At 27.0% G+C, this 16,207-nt stretch overlaps 2 protein-coding genes across 2 annotated transcripts; both read left to right on the top strand.

Annotated features, from left to right (window-relative positions):
* The first annotated feature begins 475 nt into the window (after positions 1-475).
* K444DRAFT_618308 (uncharacterized protein) lies at positions 476-1,924 on the top strand. The gene is made up of 3 exons (XM_024881289.1): positions 476-1,168; positions 1,202-1,303; positions 1,535-1,924. The coding sequence occupies exons 1-3, from the start codon at positions 486-488 to the stop codon at positions 1,860-1,862; spliced, it is 1,113 nt and encodes a 370-aa protein (XP_024730731.1). The 5' UTR covers positions 476-485; the 3' UTR covers positions 1,863-1,924.
* A 481-nt stretch (positions 1,925-2,405) lies between these two features.
* K444DRAFT_667546 (uncharacterized protein) lies at positions 2,406-3,825 on the top strand. Its single transcript, XM_024887309.1, has 2 exons — positions 2,406-2,693; positions 2,753-3,825. Exons 1-2 carry the CDS (start codon positions 2,423-2,425, stop codon positions 3,715-3,717), a joined length of 1,236 nt encoding a protein of 411 aa, XP_024730730.1. The 5' UTR covers positions 2,406-2,422; the 3' UTR covers positions 3,718-3,825.
* The last annotated feature ends 12,382 nt before the right edge of the window (positions 3,826-16,207 follow it).

The raw sequence follows: 16,207 nt of genomic DNA, 5'->3' as shown, positions 1-16,207 counted from the left end.
GGTGATTACGAATCCCGAATCCCGAGCCACGTACAGCGAGTACAGACAACATCCTCAACTATCCCCCCCCTAGTCCAAAGCGCGATCACGATATTGATAACACCACGCCGGCACGGGCCCCATCAAGGGTCGATAGCGAATAGAGACTCTCTAAAGCACCTGAGGTTTCCTATGTTGGGGATATAAACGAGGTTTTGGGGTGGCGTTACTAATCTCGTGATGGCGCTTTGGACTGGGGGGGGGATAGAATGAGTTACTCATCCATTCGTAAGATACCAAGGGTGATACTATCCCCCCCTTGAATAATTACGAGTGGGTCCAATATTCGCCACACTCTCATGCTTCACTCACGCCACGCCTCACCCCATTTTTAGCCAATCAGAGCACGTAGAAGCTTCTAGCTCGCCAGCGTAGCTGAACCATAAGTATGGCAGAAAACACAGCTTCCACTGGCTTTACTTTACTTGTTTATATCCTCAATTACAATGGACTCTCAAGATTCACGCTTCACTACACCACCACCTGATTATGGTAACCTTTATGACGCAGACACTCCACCATCTGCACAGCCTCGCTCTCCTCCTCTCTCTCTTCCTGATTCACAAAAGACTACGCAGTCATGGGACTCTCGCAATAGTCCTAGGCCTCAAATCAACGAATCACAGCACAGTACTCAGTCTTGGGACGCACGTGACCTTCTCCCAGACTCTCAGCTTCTTCCAGACTCTCTCTTTGAGTCTATACCATCTCCTCCTCTCTTTATTCCAGACTCTCAAGCAGAGCCTGAGCTCTCTCCCTTACGTCCGCACGTGTATACTTCCTCGCACGTAGAATGTACACGTGATAAGCGTCTCCAGATCCAAATAGCCCTCCTTTTCAAGATACCATGGGCCCAAATAAAGGAGATACTTGACGTTTCAGATAGCCAAATTACCCACGCGAAAACCCACCGTCTTACACCCCAGAAAACAAAGGCAGGGAGACATGCTAAGCTCCATACACCTGAAAAGACTACACTTAAGGAGTGGTTACTTTCCTCTCCTTCTCACCGTCACGTGGCATATCACAAGATCCCACACTTTCTTCCACAGCTTTACGCCAGTGAGAAAGCTATTCGTACAGCTATAGACGGTATTGATTATTATCGCCGTGTATCACGAAAGAAGGGGTTCTCAGATGACCCTGGAGTCTGTTAGAAGAGGCTAGATTTAGCAGAGGATGGGAGTACCTGGCCACGCTCACGTATACAGCAGGTCTGCTTTATAGACGAGGTATGGGCATTTGGCGGAGCTCATACAAACTCGTATATTACCTGCTTAAAGGATGGAAGCGATCGCTTACTCCCTGAGTGTGTGAGGCACAAGTACTCTAAGCTCCCTGCGTGGATGTTCTGGGGAAGTATAGTCGATGGGAAGAAGGGGCCTTCTCTCTTTTGGGAAAAGGAGTGGGGCTCAATTAACTCTATATAATATGATCTCAAGATTCTCTCAAGAATGGAATAGTTCTTCCGCGACCACCCACTCAGCCGATATAGGTTTTGGCAAGACAATGCTTCTTCCCATCACTCATACGAGACGAAGCTAAACCTACTCCTTCGCCATATCCCTATAATTCAAGCCCCTCGCTACTCACCAGACTTGAATCTCATTGAGCATATATGGAATTGGATGAAGAATTGGATAGAAGAGCACTATTGGGAAGCATGCTACCAGCCGGATAAGATCCGCTTGGATCAACTCCGCAAGATTATACAAGATGCATGGGACGCAGTGCCAGACGAGTATATTCAGGGCTTATATGATAGCTGGTGGAGACGCTGTGAGGCTGTAAAGGAAGCGCATGGTGGGCCTACCAAATACTAAGCAGAATGTAAAGTAGAAAGTGGGAATAGCTTCAATTGAACTGGAAAGCGGTGAAGACTCAATTACGTGTCTTTAGTGGAGTGATGTGTGTGTGGAGATGGTGGCGAATATTGGACCCACTCGTAATTATTCAAGGGGGAGGATAGTACTGTACGGCCTTGAAGATATTAGCTGTCCGGAAGCTCATTTGGGCCTTGCCTTCTATTGTATCGCCGAGAGAGTGACCTGCTGATTTCCCGAAGGTATGATGGTAGAATGATCGTCGATCTTACTGAGACATTGGTAGAACATCACCAATCCCAATTCAATAAACACGGCACATCATGTTCGCCCGAAGGAGACGTCGATAAAGGGGCGCTATTGGCCTTCAATTTTTAAGACACGGCAATTGCCATGCCTAGACCCCAGCATGGAAGCCAATAACTGAAAACTAACGCACAGCTCTCAGCCCAAACTGCAGGCTGAAGGATGTCTTTTGGATCACGCGGCCACCAGCGGTATAATATCGCGTACATGCTGTTCAGACTCTTGACATGCCGTTCAGAACATTCAGATGAAACATGGGTCCCTACATGTTGATATTGCTGCTACTGACAGCGGCGATTGGCTGGGCCCAAACCTGTTACCGTCCCGGCGGCTCAGCGGCTGATTACCGCTATGTACCATGTAACGCGGGAAGACAAAGCATGTGCTGTCGCACAAATGATAACAACTATCCGGACATCTGCAGGACCGATGGGTTATGCCAGGAAACTGAACAGGACGTGATATGGAGAGAGTCTTGTACGGACCCGACCTGGCAGTCTCCGCAATGCTTGCGACTATGTATAGGTGAGCTCATAACCGCAGTCCTGTGATCTACTTAAAGCTTGCTCTAATCAAAGACTTAGACGGCGCTGGTTTCGGCAATGATAATATTATCACTTTCTGCTCTGATCAGAGTATTTGTTGTGGGTATCAGAACATGTCGTGCTGTGGTACAAAGCAAGCTGTTTGGATCTCAAATGGGCAGATTGTGACGACTTCTCCTGGTCCGTCAACCACCTCACAAATTGTCAGCTCTGCGAGTACGCCTTCTACACAGTCCACAAACACCATTACATCCTCTGGGAGTACGCCCTCTAGCCAGCCCACAAATAGTATCGCATCCTCTGAAAATACCGGCCTCTCCAAGGGAGCTAAGACCGGCATTAGCATTGTAGTCTCTCTCGTTGTAATCATTACAACTATTGGCGTCGCTTTCGTCTGTATCCGTCGCAAGCGTTCAAGAAATGCTCTTATAGCCCATGGAAATGGGGCTTTAGAGCTTCGAGGCTGGGACTTTGAGCACAAGGCGGAGTTAACCGGCACTGTACTCACAGTCAACACAACAGAGAGGGGCCTTGGGAAGCCTGAGTTAGACGCAGTCAATACCTCAGTAGCGGCTGTACTCGAGCTGGATAACAACAATACTCGTCAAGAAGCTCAAGAGCTAAGCATTTCAAGGAGCCAGCCTCATACTTCAAACCCAGCCCTCGCACCCATTAGTGAATACGCACCAATAACTGGACTCGACCCAGCAGCAGGGATCCAGGCGCTAGAGCTCGATACTACAATGCCAATCCCTAGAGCTAATATAACTCAAACGTCAAAGCCTTTCATTATTCCACCACCACTAATAGGGAGTACGAGTGAAGTAATGCCGCATCCTCCTAATTTGGGCCTCAGCCTAGCAAATGAATCACAAACCGAAGAAGGCGACCTGCAATACCAGGAACGAAGGTTAAGGGAGAAGCGAGAACTTCTTGCGGAGAAGGAAAGGCTGGCACTTGAAGAGGATAGGTTGAGAGAGAGGAGGGCTAATCTGAATATATAAGAGCAAATGGATAACTAGCTACTCAAGGCTATACTACCCCGCCTTAGTACTCTCTCAGAGTACTATCTATAACGGGTTGCACCCATGAATATACTCAGCGCCATGCGCCTATGCTGCAACCTCACTTGGTGTTACATATATGCAACTGCCACTCCTTAAACCCAACTGAATCCAACTCAGCTTCATTTACTCGCTCGTTCATTAGTCCCTTACCGAGCCCGCACCTCTACAGCTCTATTGCCCGTGCACAAAAGGCTCCCCTGCTGCCCCGTTCCCGTTCCCGTTCTCCCTACATTTTATGTGAGGGCAGTTTCTCGGTGAGAGATCAAAATTGCGGGGTCCTGATTGGCCCGGGCGCTGCTGACTAAGGCACTTTCCGGCAAGGGACCATTTTCTCTTAGCGCCTCAAAAACCCGTGTTTACAAGCCTATACAGACTCCTCTCTTTTATATTCCTCTACCTATACTCCTCTCTTTTATATTCCTCTACCTATACTCCTCCCGTTTAAACCTAGCCTTGGATTTCTGAATAAGTGATTACTCAGTAATTCAAATACTCCAGCGCAGGTATAAGCTTACTGTGATGGGGCAGATTGTATTAGGTCGATTTCTTTGTGTTTTTTTGCAGACGTCACTGAAAGGGATTAGTTATGGGTCACGTGCGCAAAGTCAAGACTTTTGTCATGTGACTTAGCGGGCTGCTGTAAGGGTTTAGCGTGGCCCTAAGCGAAGCGCTAGGCTTGGACGATTATTTGAGGAACCCTGAAATCCTAGCTTCTTAGAAATCAAGTCCTCTGGACCCTACCTCTCCTCCAGGCAAATCAATCGACCGGGTATCACTATATATGAAGGGAACTTTGCCTGTAGTTTAGAACTATTACAGTAAATGTGGTTATATTGTAATATAATCAGACGAGATTAGGGCCGCTTTGCTAAAATTAAAACCTGGTGGCCCTATACAAGCTCCGGGGCTAGTTTTAATTTTGCCCTGATCTCAATTCGAAATTAAGAGAGTTATATAACTTTAGCTTTAATATAAAGCTCTCTCTTTACAGACTACTATATTCCTTAATTATATCTATAAAGCTCTCTCTTTCCTTTTATAAACTCTTTTAAGCCTTACTTTTATTTATTAAGCTTTCTTTTTTACTTAAATCCCTTCTTTTTTTTTTAATTAAATATAGCTATATTATACTCGCAAGCTCGTACTAATATAACATATAAACATATAGTCTTTTAAAGGCTTTTATTTAAATAATTATTAACTTCTAAAGGCTGTTTTCTATTATCTTTTATAAGATACTTATAGTATTCTCTTACTCTTATCTTTCTAAGTTCCTGCTTGCCCGATTCTCTTATATATACTTATATATGTCTTTAAAGCTTGTTTCTTATAAGCTTATTTTCAAGTCTTAATACTCTTACTTATTTCTTTCTTTAAATACTATATTAATAATTTGACTTTTATTTCTGTTTTTAGTATATAAAATATATAAAGAATTATTTAAATTCAGAAAAAGGGCGTTTTTAATTATAACTAGAATAATATTCTAAGGAAAAGAATTAATAAGTATTTATAAATAGGGTTTCTTACTTATAGGCTATAGGCTTATTTATAAATTAATTTATAAATATCTTTTTATTCGCAAATTCCTTTTTTTTATTTATAAATATCTCTTTATTTATAAGTTCTTTCTTTTTATTTATAAGCATCTTCTTTCTTTATATCTCTAAATATTAGCTAGCTATAAGCTAGTACTATATTTCCTCTTGCTTCTATTTCTATTTCTATTCTTATTTCTATTTCTTTCTCTTATATTTATTTATAAACTACTATATATTAGTCCTGCTACTTATTATTTATAAGCTTTTACTAAATTATTTTCTTTTTATTTCCTCTTTTATTTTATTTCCTATTACTTCTTTTCTTTATATTATTACTATTTATTATTTTATAATCGAGCCTAAAACTTCTTTTATTTTCTTTAGGCTTCTTCTTTTACTAATACCTTCTTTAAGTCTATAAAATCCCATATCCTATACTTTTATATCTATAGCTTTATTTTCTTTACTTATAAGATTTACTAGTTATATCTTTTTTATATAAACTCGCTTATAGCTTTATAATATTAGTTATATTTTTATATAAGGCAGGTTTTATAAATATAAAATTAATATCTGTTCTTATAAAAAGAGAAGCTTATAATTAGATAAAAGAATTCATATCCGGAATAATATAGCTAGTTTAAAGAAAAAATATTTATTAGAAGTCTATAAAATATATAAAGCTTATAAAGCCTATAAAATTAGCTTATAAATCTTATAAAAGAGAGTTTATAAAACCTATAGAGTTTATAAAATAAAGCCTGAATTATAGAATAAACTAAAGTTTTAGTAGTCTTATATAAATATATTTATATAATAATATTATTTTTTTCCGGAAAATAATAAAAATATAAAATAAATAAGTTTAGGGCCGCTTTACTAAAATTATTACTAGCAGTCTTATATAAGCTTTGGGACTAGTAATAATTTTATTCTAAATTTATTTTAAATAGATTTAGAATTAAAAAAAATATATTATATAATAAAAATACTAGCTAAAATTATATAACTTAATAAAGGCTTTTAGCTAAATATATAAATTAGATATAGATTCTTTATAGATCTTTTATAAATAATATAAGAAGAAAAATAGCTTATAAATATATAAAGTTAATTATAAATAAACTAAAAGCTAAATAAAACTTTATAATATTTCTAGATATATTATATTACTTATATAATTTATATTAGGAAATAAAAGAATATAAAGCCCTATTTATAAGATAACTTATAAGGCTATTATATAAAACTAGCTATAAGAAAAGACTAGTAATTATAAAACTATTTTTATTACCTTAAATAACTAGTTCTATAATTTATTAATAATTATTATAAAAAATAAAGCAAATAAAAACTATTTATAGAAAAGTATAAAAAATAATTACTAATTTTTAAACTAGAGCTTAATTTATAGAATTATCTATAATTAGTTATTAAAATTATTATTTAATAATTATATTTGAATTAAGAATTTCTTAAAGCTATAAATTAATATCTATAACCTATTATAAAGCCCTTTCTATAAATAAAGATTTTATAAAAGTATTATAAGTATACTAATCTTAAATTATAACTTAGAAAAAAATAAATCTAGTAAATAAATACTTTATAAAACCTTTAGAAATAATTTTTTAATCTTAAAATTTGCTTTATTTATATTAATTGAATTTATTATAAAATATATCTATTTCTAACTAGAGAATATATCTAGAATTATTTAATTAAACTTATAAACTATATTATTTAGGATTAATAAAATTACTTATTTATTAAAGGCCTAGTAATTATATAAGACCTATAAAAGTTATTCTTATAAATAAATATAATTAATTAGGTCTATAATTAATTAGATATATAGAATAAAAAATAGAAATATAATTTATTTATTTAGTCTATAAAATCCTATTTAAATAAATTATTATAAACTTATATATTAATTCATAATAATAATTAATAAAGCTATAGCCAGATTTATATTTACTATAAATAGACTCATATTATATTAGCTTATAAATTATATAAAACTATTAGTAAGATCTAAATAAAGTTTCTTCTAATAATTATAAATACTTCTCTAAAAAATATTATTTATTACTAATTATAAATTAATTATTAGCTAATATATTATTTTAAAATAGTACTTATATTATATAAATACCTTATTTCAAATAATTAGATTTATAAATTATAAGAAAGTTCCGAACCGATTTATTTTAGTAATTATACTTATAAATAACTTATTAAGTTTAATTAAAATCCGGAACTAGAAATAAAATATATATTTATTTAAAAAAAAAAGCTATAATATTTATTAATACTATATATAAAATTATTTTACTTTAGCTATAATAATAATAATAAAGAATTTTATAAAAAAACGTTTTATTAGTTTTATTCGGGCTTTATAAATAGAAATAAATAATTTATAAATAATTTATAATTACTATTATAATTATCTAAAAGCAAAAATACTAGTCTATATTTAGCTAAGCTTATATTATAGTTATTAGTAATATAAAATAATTATAATTAACTTATAGATTAGCTATATAATAGCTTATAGTCTAATTAAAAGTATTTTTAGATAAAGTAATATTTATAAATATTTATTAAAGATTTATAAAACCGAAATTTAATAAAAAGAAACTATAATTATAATAAGAATTAATTAAGAATAGCAAGAAATTAATTAATAAGTTATAGACTAGCTTATAAGCTAAGTTATTATAGAAATATTTCTTATACTAGTTTTAGATTATTTATATATTTATAATTAGCTATTAGTAAATACTTATAAAAAAAGTATTTATAAATTATAGCTAGTTATTAATAAAATAGCCTTATTAAAATACTAAAACTATTTCTAATTATTTTCTATTAAGCTATAAGTAATATAAATAATATAATATATAAAATAATAGATATTCTTAATTAAATATAGCTTATTAAAGAATTATAAACTATATATAATTATTAATAAAAGCTATAAATAGAACTATTTACTTGAAACTAGGCTATAATAATAAATATAACTAATATTATATTCTTATTTATAGTATTTCTATATCCGGGTTTTAATAACTTATATAAAATATTATAAAAACTTATAATATAAATACTAATAGCTATTTTTATATATTATATTATATTTAAAAAAGGCTATTAAGATTAAATAAATATTTATAGCCTTATTTATAACTTATTTAAATAAGAAATCGGCTATAAAATATTAAATTAGGAAAAACTTCTAATATATTAGATATTTAAATAAATACTAAAAAGCCTTTATAGAACCTATATATTAAACCTAAAAATATTAGATAATCTTATTATTTATTCTCGAATTAATAATAATTATATAATCTGTTTTCTTATAAATATATTTATAAATATATTTAATTACTTATATAAATATATAAATCTTAATATTAATATATAAATAGAACTTTTAAAGAAAATACAAGTTATAAAAAATAATCTAGTAATTATTATAAATAATTTCCTGGTCTAGAAAACCTAATTTATAAATTATAAATATATAATTATTATTCTAATATTAGTATTTAAAATAATTATTATAGTTATAAATGCCTTAGGAAACCTCTTCTAATATATAAGTAGGGCTATAAGCGTTTTATAAACTATATATAGGGCTTTCGGATTATTATTAAGGCTATATAGCCTATAAAACATCTGGCTAGTTATTATAGCTATAAGTTTATTTATAGGATTTTATAATAAATCTAGAAATTTAATATTAATAATCTTATTAACTAAATTAGAAATTAAAAAAATAATATCTTTTCTAAGAAATAAAAGCAAATATATATATATAAAAGGCTATATTTCTAATACTTAATTATATAGATATAGTTTATATATTATCTAAAAAAAAATAGGTTTTAAGATTTATAAAAAGCTTTTATATTTTTAGAATAAAAATCTAATAAAAAAGATTTAAATAATTAATTATTTACTATTTATTTAAAAAATAATCTATAATCTTAAGCTAGTATAGGTTAGTTATAAAAATAATAAAAAAGCTTAATTTATTAAAATATTATATAATAGCTATTATATAAAATAATTATTATTTATAAAGCTTCATAGAAAAATAAAATAATAACTAATATTATTTATATAAATGTTTTTATAAATTAGAATATTTATAAATTTTATATAAATATTCTATTAGTATAAATAGAACTAATTAAATAAAGTAATTTTATAAGTAATATATATATTAATAATATATTATTAAAAGAAATAGCTAATATAAAAAATATAAAAAAAAGACTAGATAAATAGAGAAATTGTAACGGCAGGAATAAAGCAATGGAATAATACTCAAAGATCTATGATTCTAATGTCCTATAGAATATAAAGCTAAGGAGAGAAGGAGTGAGGTGTGGCAGTGGATAAGTAGGTATGGCCAAAACCACTGAAACGCCGAGCTTTGGAAGCGAGCTTGGTTTAAACCATAGCTTGGAACCTTAGCTAAAACCAACCCCTTGGCTGAAACCACGTTCGTATCAACCAGGTAATACCAGCCATTACATTACCCCCCCCTCCAAAAAAAGCTCGTCCCGAGCGCTAGTAAATAAAGGGAAAGCTAAAGCGAGTATAAAAAACGACAGAACAAAGGAAAAGGACCCTATTCCAATCAAGCCGCAAAATCAGCCCTCTACACACGGTTAAAAACCGGATCTAAGGTTAGCCCTCCTCCAGAATCACCAGAATCGCTACCAGAATTGGAGTAATGGTCAATTGCAGTAGTCATAACCCATTTGCAAGAACTAGTGGAAGCAGTGCTTGCAGGAGCCAAGCTATAGTTCTTAATAAAGTAATCCTGGGAGCCGCATCTGACACATCTGCCGGTTTGACGATAATACTGGCGGAGCTCCTTTGAGGTGGAACGAGCTGGCATAGCCGGTGAGATTAGTTCAGACTCCAGAGTACTAATTGCCGGTATAACGACGTCAATTATTAATTCGCTGACGTCTATAGGGTCGCTAGCAATTCTGGGAGCAGTAACGTATGGCGGGGCAGCTGTTTTTGACGAGAGCTACTGAACCGTTCGCAGGAAATTACTATATGTTCGCGGGAGGGTAAGTTGCTGTACCAAACGAGAGCGGATCGTAGAATTGAGGCCATTGCGAAAGCTGGAGATTTTGTTAATGTCTGGCCAGCTTTGACTATTCGCTTCGTACAGGGTATATTCAAATTTGGCAATATAGGCAGGAAGGAAATCGTTGCCTTGGCGGAGGGCATGCAAACGGTCCTCAGCCTCTGATTACTTGTTTGGATTATTGTATACCCGTGAAAGCTAATCCAGAATCGTATTATAATCCCACGATTAAGCTTGCTCTATATAGGAAAGCTGTGGCAGAACCATTAATTAGACAGAGGACTCCAGATTAAGATAAACGTAGTAAAACTGGGCAATGGAGTCTCCAATGGCCGGGCCATTGATTCGCAGCTTGGCCTTAATTAACGGGAGCCAGGTATCAAACTTATACGTTAATCCAGCGAACTTCTCAGGATCCGGGAGCTTCGATTTCTGACTGTTTTTTGCTCGTAAGGTAGCAATTTCAGAGCGTAGGCCATCGAACTCGCGCTGGACTTGCGTTTGGAAGATGTCTATTCTCAAGGAAATATTGGTAAAGTTAGTAAAGAGGTAAAAAAATTAATGAGGTAGTAAACCAGGGGCTCTAATAAATAATAAGGGGTGAGCTGGCCAAAATCGAGCTTTTTAATACCTTGCAGGTAGAACTATAGGCAGCGCTACGTAATAATAATAATAATAATAATAATAATAATAATAATAATAAGGGTGCTCTGTATAAAAGCGGGCTAGTGGACAGAAGTCCTAATAAATAATAATAATAACTACTATCTGAAAGGTAGGAGCTTTAGATCATGTAATGGCAGGAATAAAGTAATAGAACAATGCTCAAAGATCTATAATTCTAATGTCCTATAGAATCTAAAGCTAAGAAGAGAAGGAGTGAGGTGTGGCAGTGAATAAGTAGGTATGGCCAAAACTACTAAAACGCCGAGCTTTGGAAGCGAGCTTGGTTTGAACTATAGCTTGGAACCTTAGCTAAAACTAATCCCTTGGCTAAAACCACGTTTGTATTAACTATGTAATACTAGCTATTATAGAAATAATACTAGTAAAAAACCTATTATTTAAATTATATTTATTAATAAGCTCTATTATAATCCTATAACTACAAATTATAATACTAGTCCTAATTATTATATAAAAAAATATATAATAGAATAATATATATATTATATATATAATATTAATTATATATATTTATAAATACTTATAGCCTGTTTTATAGATTATAAATACTAGATTATAATAGCTTATATCTATATATTTATTTGAAATAAAGGCTATAATCTCGTTATTTATTAGGAGATTCTTATAATAATAATTAATATCTAATTCGAGAATTAAATATATTTATAAATTAAATAAAATCCGGAAATTAGTTTATTAGCTTATAAGATATTTATAGGCTATTTTATAGACTATAATAAACGAATTATAATTCGTAAATATATTTATAAATTATAAAAGAATTATATAATTTAAATAAAAGAAATTAATAGCCTATATATTAATTATAAAAAGCGAATTATAAAAGAAGAACTATATAAAGAAAAGTTTAATATATAAAACAGGATATAATAGGCCTTAGAAATAAAAGAGCTTATTATAAATCTAAAAGTATTAGATCCTATAAAAGAAATTAATTTATATATTCTTTTTATATTTAACTAATATAAAAATAAAAATATAATTATATATTCGAATATTTACCCGAAAAGTTTAATAAAGCAGATTATTATTTATAAAGAAGTAAAAGAAATATAAAGAAGGCTTATAAATTAAAGAAAGTATTATATTATTCTTTTTATAATAAGCCTTAAAATAATTATTTATATAACTAAAATAAAAGGCTTTATAAGCTATATAATAATCTATAAACGAACTAATTATATATATAAAAGTTAGCCGGAAGTAGGAAAGAAAAATAAGAGGTTATATAATAAATAGATTAATAGAAGAATTTTCTAAAATATAAACTAGAACTATAATAAATAATTAATGAATTCGTTACTAGTATTATAGAACTAGCTCGTTTATAGAAATATCTATAATTAACTATTATTATTACCGGAAAATAAAAAAAGTATTCGGATTAAATTCTTATAAAATAGGATATTACTAGATATAATTAGTAATATTTCGGGCTTATTAACTAATTAATTAAGTCAGAAAAGAAAAAGAATACAAATTTAATAATAATAGTAAGTTTTATATAATTTGATTTATTCTATAATAAAGTTAAAAATAAGTCGGTTCTATTTATAAGAAATATAAAAATAGAAATAATTTATAATAATAAAAAGAAAAAAGAAAGAAAAGTAATATATGGCCAGGATTTTCTTTTTTAGTACTTTTTATAGAACTACTAGCTTAAGAATTTCTTTCTAAGTTTTAAAAAATTATAATAAAAGTTTCTTATATTTCAGAATTACTAAAATATAAAAAAAGATATTTAAATATTCTTTTTATTATTTCAAGTTTAGTTTTAAGAATTTGGATATAATTTCCTAGAAAAGAGAGATTCTAGTATTTCTTATATAATCTGTCTTTTTTAAGAAGCCTCGAGAACTAATTATTTAGGATAGTTTAAATATAAAATAATATAAAAGAGAATTATAGAAAGAAAAGAAATATAATATAAATAGCTAGAGCTAAATATAATATATATAACTAGCTTATAATTATTATATAATAAGAATTAAATAATAAATATATAATTTTATTTCTTTATATTATATATTATTATTATTATTATATGTTTTTATAGCCTTTATATATATTATTTTATTATAAATATTATTTTATTATAAATATTATTTTATTATAAATATTATTTTATTATAAATATTATTTTATTATAAATATTATTTTTATAAATATATTATTATAAAATATTATATATAAAGGCTATAAAAACATATTATTATAGTAATAATATTTTATATAAATTATTAAAATTATATATATTATTATTATAATATTATTTTATTATAAATATTATTTATTATAATATTATATTTAGTTTATATATTTATATTATTATTTTATTATAAATATTATTTTATTATAATATTATATTTATATTATATAATTTTATTATAAATATTATTTTATTATAAATATTATTTTATTATAAATATTATTTTATTATAAATATTATTTTATTATAAATATTATTTTATTATATATATAGTTTTTATATATTTATTAAAGTTCTTATTATTATAAGAATTTTGCTTTTATTAATTATATAATATAATTATATAATCTCCGGATATATATAATCTATAATTCGCTTATATATTACTTTTCTTCTTTTCTTATTTTAGAAATTAATTAATCTTTATTTATTAATTTCACTTTTTATATATTATAATTTTATATTATAAAAGCCTATTTTTCTTTATATATTATTACTTGTTTTATATTTCTATTATATTACTTATTATAATTTCTTTTTCCTATAATAGCCTTAAATCTAGCCTATATTAAGCCCGTAATTATAACTTATTAATAAGAGAAATATTTCTTTTTCTTTTTCTTTTTCTTTAATTTTGAATTTTAAATAAAACTATTTTTTATTTTTTTATTAATTATTTATTATACTTATATATATTATAAATATAAGTATATAATATATTAACTAAATAGGGAATTATTAAAAGAAAACTAATATAAGTAATACTTATAATAAGAGATAATAATATATATTAATAAGCTAATAAGCTAAACTTTATTCTTTTAATTTTTTAAGCTATAAGTTCTTAAAAGAAATTATTATATATATTATATAACTAGTTTAAAAGAAGTCTAATACCTGGATTATATACTTATACTATTACATATATATAATAAAGTAATTATTAAATAGCTAATAAATTAGAATTAGTATATTAAATATTAATATAATTTTTAAGCTTTAAATTAAAAATAGCTTTATAAGAAAAAACTTATTTTTATTATAACTTTATTTATATTTTATATAAACTATTTATATATAATAAGATTTCTTAAAAAAATATAATAATTATTAATCTTAGTTATATTATTATTAAATTATTTTTATTATTTTTATTTTTATTTTTTTCTTATTTATTTTAAAATAATAATTTCTTATAATTATAAATAAAAAGAAAGGGCTTTTTATAAATAAAATATTAGAAGTTCTTTATATTATTAGATTAGTAAATTAGAATTCTAATAATAAAAATTAAAAAATTAAAAGTAAAAAGAAATAATTTAAATAAATAATAAAAAAAGTAAATAATAAAAAGAATTTAAATAAAAGAATTTAAATAAAGAATAAAATTAGAAGTATATTATTAAATAGAATTTATAATATTATATATTACTATTAATTTTATTAAACTTATAATAAAATATAGCTTATTTTAGCTCTTTTATAGTCTTTTATTATATATATATTTTGAATATATTATTTTATATAATTATTAAAATATAGCCTATTATATATTAATTAAATAAGCTTTAAAATATTAAATAAAAGAGAAATTTGCTTTTCTTTTTTTATATAGAAATACCTAATAATAATTATATAATTAAGTTTATTATTTCTAGTTTAAATATTAGTTATTAAAAATATATATTCTCTAAAATTAATATAATTTCTTTTTTCTAATTTAATATTATATTTTTAGATTTTTTATTAATATTTAATAAAAATATATTTAATATTCGAATTAAGAAAAACAAATAAAGGTTTTATTTCTAGCTAGTTAATAAGAAAAAAAAAGATTATTTTTAATAATAAATTCGAAAAGAAATATATAAAAGATTTTATTATAAGTTTAATTAGTAATTAATTTCTTAGAAAAGAATTTAGCTAATATTTCTTTTATTTATATTACTAGCTTTAATTTCTTTTCTTTTTTTATTAAAAGAGATATTAATAAATAATAGTTTTAGAAATAGATCTTATAATTATTAGTTTTAGATAATAAGTAATTAATAATCTTTAGTAGAAAAATATTATAATTAGACTAAATATAATAGATTTAAATTATATTATATTAATTTTCTATAATCTCTTATAAATAAAGAAATAATATTCTAGTAAAGAAATAAGAGCTTATAGGCTAGATTTTTGGTATTTTCTAGTAAATAAACAAATATATTACTAATAAAAAATTAGAAATAATATAAGTTCTAGGCTACTTTAGAGAGATTTCTAAATAAAATAAAAAAGAAACTCTTTTTAGAAAAAGCAAACTAAAGCGTATTATTAATTAATTAGATATAATAAAATATAAGTAATAATTAATAGTATTATAATAGGAATTTTGGCTTTATAATTATATAATATAATTAGATAATTTTTAGATATTTGGTTTTATATATATATTACTTTTCTTTCTTTTTTATTTTAAAAACAAATTAATAAATTAATATTTATTCTCTAATTTTATATTTTACTTATATATAATTATAATTCTATATTATAGAAATCTATTCTTTTTTATATATTACTATATGTTTTATATTTCTATTATAATATAATATTTAGTTAGCTTTAAAATTAAAGATTATTTAATATATTATTTTTAATTTATATAAAATACTATTAAGTAAATAATTTAATTAGTTACTAGAGTTTAAAAACTATATTCCGGGTTATATATTAGATATTTAAATAATTATTTATTAATTCTTAATTTCCCGAAAATTTATTTATATAAATTAATTTGGGTTAAATAATTACTAAAATACTTCTTAAATAGTATTTAAAATACTTATATTT

This window comes from Hyaloscypha bicolor, assembly GCF_002865645.1.
Source record: "Hyaloscypha bicolor E unplaced genomic scaffold K444scaffold_136, whole genome shotgun sequence".
Lineage (NCBI taxonomy): Eukaryota > Fungi > Ascomycota > Leotiomycetes > Helotiales > Hyaloscyphaceae > Hyaloscypha > Hyaloscypha bicolor.
This window is presented reverse-complemented; position numbering and strand designations above follow the sequence as displayed.